Source organism: Takifugu flavidus, chromosome 12 (genome assembly GCF_003711565.1).
Source record: "Takifugu flavidus isolate HTHZ2018 chromosome 12, ASM371156v2, whole genome shotgun sequence".
In the NCBI taxonomy this organism is placed as follows: domain Eukaryota; kingdom Metazoa; phylum Chordata; class Actinopteri; order Tetraodontiformes; family Tetraodontidae; genus Takifugu; species Takifugu flavidus.
Window position 1 is genome coordinate 240,661 of NC_079531.1, and position 6,840 is coordinate 247,500.

The window sequence follows — 6,840 nt, forward strand, 5'->3', positions numbered from 1 at the left end:
AACCATGTCCCTTAGGGGGCTCCGTAGATTTATATATTATATATTATACCCTCTAAGGAGCTCCATTTCCCATTTTAAGCGAATTTTCAGCTTTTTGTTTTCTGATGAAAGATTAAAACATGTTTTGAATGGACGTTACATTTTGAAGATGTTGTGGCTAGAATGAGTCTATTTTACGATCTCAAAGGAAACATTGACTAAATCATATTTGTTAATTTTAATGACTCAGGAACAAATGACAGATTCTTTAATTGTATACTTGATATTATCTGTCTCCCGGTTATGCTCTTAAAATCCATCTGGTCTCATGAAAATATATTTTATTAGTTTTCATCGGTGACAACAAACTTTACAGACGTGACCAATAAAAACCTCATTTAGGCGGTTTAATGCGACCAATGGCGTCCCGCCTTTCCGTGTCACGTGGCGATAGGAGCCAATCAGAAGAATCCAGGTCACCATGGAAGAGAAGATGGCGGCTGCGAGGAACGGCAAGACTGGACTCCTGGAAAAAGTGAGAATTAAATATCTTCATTTTCAGCGGGGAATGTTTAGAATTAAGGAAAGATGAGGAGAGCAGAGTGGAGCTCTGTAGCCGATGATTGTCAGCATGTTGGCTCAGCTCTCAAAAACCACTAAAATACACGTCGCCTTTACAACATCAATGTTTGCAAGCTGGAGAAGAATGAGAAGCTTTGGGAGCTCTTGGTCCAGCAGCGTTGCATCTGCGGCTTAATTCAGCCTCCTTTTCTCCAAATTCAGTTCAGTTTAGTCGGTTTTCAGTGCCGGGCGGCTGCAGGTGTTCCGGAGCCGCCAGCATCCTCCGGAGCCCGGCTGGAGAGCGACTCTGAGCCGCTGCAGCCCTTCCTGGAAGGGCTGGGGTTCGGGACCTTGCTCACGGGCACCTGGGCAGTGATCTGAAGGTGTTCTGGCAGACCCCTTCTACCACAACACCTTCCATGTTTTGTCTCCACTGGGACTCGAACCCAGAACACTCTGCTTCTCAGACCTTGGGAGGTCAGCCATCGGGGTCATCCTCCAGGAGCAAACCGTCCCGGAACCAGTGCTGAGCACCGTCCACCGACGTCGAAGGGTCCTGAGCACCCAGCCATCTGGATACGTCTCGGTGGATGCTGCGTACCCTGACCCAGGTCCAGACAGCCACCGGGCCTGCAGCCCGGCTCATCAGTGACGGATCGACCGCCAGGCTTCCCTCCGGAGGCCAAACGTTCGGGAGTGGCTGTGCGAAGCGCTACCAGCTGGGGTCCAGTGACGCTGGCATTCAACCAGGGATCAAAGACACACACGACTACGATGCTCAAGGGACCAAAGGCAGGGCGGCTCAGAGTGGCACTCCACCCGGAGCCAAGGAGCGCTTCACCTGTAGCCGATGTCTGGCTAATGTCTGTAGAGCGATCTTAGCCGCGCTTTGAGAGGGTTTTCCTTCCTTTATTATTTAAACAGTAAAATAAATTAATTTCTACCACAGTTCTGCTGTTTAATTTTAGTTTCACGTGTACGTCAAAATATCAAATGTTGTTTTCAAAAGCTTCTTTTTATAGATGACATTGATCAAAAGATTGAATGTTTGACTGTAGTTCTAATATTTCAGTGGCGAATTGATGAGAAGCCAGTGAAGATCGATAAATGGGACGGAGCCGCTGTTAAGAACTCTCTGGATGATGCTGCAAAAAAGGTGAGCACTTCCTGTGGCAGGGTAGCGCTTCCTGTGACAGGTGAGCGCTTCCTGTGACAGGTGAGCGCTTCCTGTGACAGGGCAGCGCTTCCTGTGACAGGTGAGCGCTTCCTGTGACAGGGCAGCGCTTCCTGTGGCAGGGCAGCGCTTCCTGTGACAGGGCAGCGCTTCCTGTGGCAGGGCAGCGCTTCCTGTGGCAGGGCAGCGCTTCCTGTGGCAGGGCAGCGCTTCCTGTGCAGGGCAGCGCTTCCTGTGGCAGGGCAGCGCTTCCTGTGACAGGGCAGCGCTTCCTGTGACAGGGCAGCGCTTCCTGTGACAGGGCAGCGCTTCCTGTGACAGGGCAGCGCTTCCTGTGACAGGGCAGCGCTTCCTGTGACAGGGCAGCGCTTCCTGTGGCAGGGCAGCGCTTCCTGTGGCAGGGCAGCGCTTCCTGTTGAACTGATGTGTAGCTTGTTCTCGTTGCTTCCTGATCCAGGTGATGCTGGAGAAGTTTGGCTACGTGGAGAACTTTTGCCTGGTGGACGGCCGTCTGCTGATCTGCTCTGTGTCCTGTCTGTTCGCCATGCTGGCTCTGGTCTGGGACTACTTATACCCGTTCCCAGAGTCCAGACCGGTGCTGGCCTGCTGCGTTGTCTCATATCCTGTAATGACAGGAACTTTCCACAGTTCCTCGTGTATTTCTTCTATGATTGTAACACCTGACTGGCAAGGGATGCTTTAGTAGGGGCAGGGTTAGCTTCTTTAGCCCAGAGCCAGTTCCATCCTCCCCACATCATACCTCCTGGCCAAGGCCCCTCCACTGGGCAGCTCACCCATGGCTCTTCCAAGAGTTTCTCTGTGCCACCTTCCTTGATAGGGTTAGGGTGTTGGGCTCGGGCGTGGGGTTAGGGGCTCGGGCGTGGGGTTAGGGGCTAGGGTTGTTGGGTTAGGGGCTCGGCGTGGGGTTAGGGGCTCGGGCGTGGGGTTAGGGGCTAGGGTGTTGGGTTAGGGGCTCGGGCGTGGGGTTAGGGGCTCCGGCGTGGGGTTAGGGGCTCGGGCGTGGGGTTAGGGGCTCCGGCGTGGGGGGGTTAGGGGCTCGGGTGTGGGGTTAGGGGCTAGGGCAGGGGTGGGCAAACATTTTGATTCGTGGGCCACAATGGGTTCTAACATTTGACAAAGGGGCCGGACCAGGAGCAGATGGATGGATGGAGTGCTTTGGTAACCTCACCTCATTGGAGAAAAAATACACATCTTGGGATATGGAGAAAACATGTGCTTTAATTTCAAATGAAAATGAAGAGAAGCATTACAACAAAAGTCGTAAAACACTTAAAATCAAATGAATAAAATATGCCTTTTTAAAAAAATTAATAACCATTTCTATTTTAAAGCACTGAAAGTTCTGTTATCCTTCAGGATATCACCATCACTCTCCTCCTGACTGTCTTTTTTCTAGTGGGAAAACACCAGAATTGCAGTGAAAATTTAACATTAACAAGGTTTATTCATTTAATTTTTCAAGTTTGGCGGGCCGGATTAAAACGTTTAACGGGCCGCGTGTGGCCCCCGGGCCTTAGTTTGCCCATGCCTGGGCTAGGGTGTGGGGTTAGGGGCTAGGGTGTTGGGTTAGGGGCTCGGGCGTGGGGTTAGGGGCTCCGGCGTGGGGTTAGGGGCTAGGGTGTTGGGTTAGGGGCTCGGGCGTGGGGTTAGGGGCTAGGGTGTTGGGTTAGGGGCTCGGGCGTGGGGTTAGGGGCTCGGGCGTGGGGTTAGGGGCTAGGGTGTGGGGTTAGGGGCTCGGGCGTGGGGTTAGGGGCTAGGGCGTGGGGTTAGGGGCTCGGGCGTGGGGTTAGGGGCTAGGGTGTGGGGTTAGGGGCTCGGGCGTGGGGTTAGGGGCTAGGGTGTTGGGTTAGGGGCTAGGGTGTTGGGTTAGGGGCTCGGGCGTGGGGTTAGGGGCTCGGGCGTGGGGTTAGGGGCTAGGGCGTGGGGTTAGGGGCTCGGGTGTGGGGTTAGGGGCTAGGGTGTGGGGTTAGGGGCTAGGGTGTGGGGTTAGGGGCTCGGGCGTGGGGTTAGGGGCTAGGGTGGGGGGTTAGGGGCTCGGGCGTGGGGTTAGGGGCTAGGGCGTGGGGTTAGGGGCTCGGGCGTGGGGTTAGGGGCTCGGGCGTGGGGTTAGGGGCTAGGGCGTGGGGTTAGGGGCTCGGGCGTGGGGTTAGGGGCTAGGGTGTTGGGTTAGGGGCTAGGGTGTGGGGTTGGGTTATAACATATACATACAAACCCTGGCACCTGCCACTGTGTGAACATAAAGTAATTTTTTATGGTTGTTGCCATGTTAACAGTCAGCTGGGTTAGGGTTAGGCCTTGGTCTACACAGGTAAACTAGGGTTAGGCCTTGGTCTACACAGGTAAACTAGGGTTTGGCCTTGGTCTACACAGGTAAACTAGGGTTAGGCCTTGGTCTACACAGGTAAACTAGGGTTTGGCCTTGGTCTACACAGGTAAACTAGGGTTAGCCTTGGTCTACACAGGTAAACTAGGGTTAGGCCTTGGTCTACACAGGTAAACTAGGGTTAGGCCTTGGTCTACACAGGTAAACTAGGGTTAGGCCTTGGTCTACACAGGTAAACTTACTTTTCTACTGAAATGATGTAGAGTTAGCATGGTTAGCCTTAAAGGTGATACTGGAGGTCTGTGGTATAATTAGCATTAGCAGCTGAGTTTAGCATGTTTGCTTTACCGTGTGTGATGGCGCATGATTCTTGACCACGCCTCCTTCACCTACTTCATCATGATGGGGGTCCTCACACTCTACACTTCCTATAAGGAGAAGAACGTCTTCCTGGTGGCTTTGCACAAAGATCCAGCTGGGATGGATCCAGACCACATGTGGCATCTGTCCTCGTCGCTCAAAAGGTTTGAGACGCCGCCTTAAACGGTCTATTCTGCCGGCGTCGGGTGATGTGTTCAGGACTCCTCTCCTTCACGCAGGTTCGATGACCAGTACACCCTCAGAGTGTCCTTCACCGACGGGAGGTCAAAGCGCTACAGGGAGGCAGAGTTCACCAAGTCTGTGTCGGCCTTCTTCGATGACAACGGGACTCTGGTCATGGATCAGTTCGACAAGTGCATTTCCAAACTTCACGACACGCTGACATCAGAGAAGAAGACCAAGTAGCCGTTAAGAGCCGGGAGGCTTGATCACATGATGGTTCACCACAGATGTTTCCTGTCTCCTGTCTTTGATCCTTTCCATGTTTTACTCTTTTGAAACGCCCCCCCCCCCTCGGGGACGTGCACCTTTGTCTGGACAGGAAGTTTGATGTGGCGCTGGTTCAAAATCACCGTTTGTCACTGGTGTGAATTAAAGCATTTACCGGCACTATTGCTCTTTGTCATTGTTGCGTTTAGCATTGATTCTGATGGCGCTACGATGCTAAAGTTCTTCAGTCTACCTTCGCTTGTCTGGTATCAGCAGGTGAGCACGTTTCTGTCTTTGATGTGACTGGAACTGACCAGAAGCTCCACCAGTCCGAGTGCTGAAGGTCTCGCTTGTTCCTTAGGTCCGCCAGCAGGTGGCACTGCAGGGACCGGCGGTCACGGCCCAAAACTAGACGGACTTGATTAGACTTTGATAGCTAGCATTGTGAAAAGGGGCTACATGAACATACTAGTAAGGACCTTTACATTAGCCTTATTTAAATCATTTAAATCAAGTCTTCTTATCCCAGTCCGATGGTGTTTTCAACATTGTGAACGCGCATCAGTGAACCGGGACTGAACCAGGACCAAACCAGGACCGAGCCGGGCTAATGCGACACTTCCAAATGAGTTTGATTAACATTTCATCGGCTTAAACTGGTGAATAACAGTAAAATCTGCAGCTCAGGTTAACAGTCATTGTTCAGACCCGAGTTATCTTCGAAAGGTTTAACGGCTCCAGGACGCCCATCTCCAGACCATCTCCAGGGTCCCAACCCCCTCTGCACGTCCTCGGATCCACCCGCCAGATCAGCACCTCCAACAGGAACACGTCGCGCTTTCATATCAGTTCTTGTGCTTTTTTGATGAATTACTATGTTATATTTTGACCTCTACACTGACGGTCACTCATGCACGTGCAGCTGGGCCCAGTCTGAAACACCCCTGCGCCCTTTGGGCCCACGTGGGGCCACGGAGCGTCTCTGAGACCTGGAAGTGGAGCATCTTTTGCTTCATGCTCCACTGAGCAGCTTCGTGGGAACGAAGGAAGGTTCCGCCTCAACACGGTGTCCAGTTCTCTTAATGATCCAAGGATTAAATGAGCATTCCACCAATCACAGAGGCCGGTGGGCGTGGTCAGGCAGTGGGTGGAGTCCTAATGGAGAGAAGCTGAGAAGTGGGAGGAGGCTCAGTGTCTCAGTCCTGGCCATCATGGCCTGTCTCATGGCCGCCTGCTCCATCCACAATCCCACCATCACCAACTCCATCATCTTGGTGAGTACTGCACCTTGACTGGCCCAGAATAGACTGGACCGGTCCGAGACTGGACTTGGTTGAGCCTCCTACAACTTCTGTTGTGCGGCAGCTGGAAGGAGTTTGACTGATTGATGATGAGAATCCATATTGAAGATGATTGATGATTGATGCGTGTAACTGGCTGGACCCAGTTGATTGTTGGTGAGTCCATCAGGAACTGACCTGGTCCAGGAACCGGAACCCTTGAGGCCTCCAGACCTTCAGTGAGATGTTTCTTGCATAATTTCAACCATTCAACTCACTTTGGTTCAGGAGCTTTTCATCCATCCTGCAGAACAGCTTTTTGGAGGTTTTACTTGAATGTGAGGTGCACTGACGCTCGTTCAGCCCGTCAGTGGTAACAATCTCCAGATGTAATCTTTGATCATGATGTGATTGTGATTGAAGTAAATTCTTATCCAACCCTCCAGAACACAAATGGACCACCAGACCTGATGCTGGACCCACGTACTGTGAGCATCTCGATGGATGAGCTGGTGAAGCAGCAGCCGGCCGGCGGTCCGAAGGCCCCGCTGCTGCACAGCGAGAAGGTGGTCAACAAACTGACGGAGGCTCAGAGGTTCTCCTCCCTACCACGGCGACCAGCTGTCAACATTGAGTTTAAGAATGTGTCGTACTCGGTCAGAGAAGGACCCTGGTGGAGGAAGAGAGGTACG

The 6,840-nt window shown here is 52.4% G+C and overlaps 2 protein-coding genes across 7 annotated transcripts in view; both read left to right on the forward strand.

The window, feature by feature from the left end:
• Positions 1-380: 380 nt before the first annotated feature.
• spcs2 (signal peptidase complex subunit 2) lies at positions 381-5,048 on the forward strand. 2 transcript variants are annotated; one of them, XM_057048547.1, is made up of 5 exons: positions 381-514; positions 1,613-1,696; positions 2,172-2,331; positions 4,447-4,582; positions 4,658-5,048. In XM_057048547.1, exons 1-5 carry the CDS (start codon positions 461-463, stop codon positions 4,842-4,844), a joined length of 621 nt encoding a protein of 206 aa, XP_056904527.1. In that variant the 5' UTR covers positions 381-460; the 3' UTR covers positions 4,845-5,048. The 2 variants fall into 2 exon arrangements, with proteins under 2 accessions (XP_056904527.1, XP_056904526.1); XM_057048546.1 differs by lacking the exon at positions 381-514 and adding an exon at positions 606-1,403.
• Positions 5,049-5,196: 148 nt separating this feature from the next.
• abcg1 (ATP-binding cassette, sub-family G (WHITE), member 1) overlaps positions 5,197-6,840 on the forward strand; it is a 16,574-nt gene continuing 14,930 nt past the window's right edge. For 2 of the 5 annotated variants that reach the window (XM_057048493.1, XM_057048495.1), the window contains exons 1-2: positions 5,197-6,142; positions 6,595-6,835. In XM_057048493.1, the coding sequence (XP_056904473.1) occupies positions 5,951-6,142; positions 6,595-6,835 (433 nt within the window). In that variant the 5' untranslated portion in view covers positions 5,197-5,950. Of the gene's footprint in view, positions 6,836-6,840 lie in introns of all 5 variants that reach the window. The other 3 variants (XM_057048496.1, XM_057048497.1, XM_057048498.1) reach the window with 3 other exon arrangements.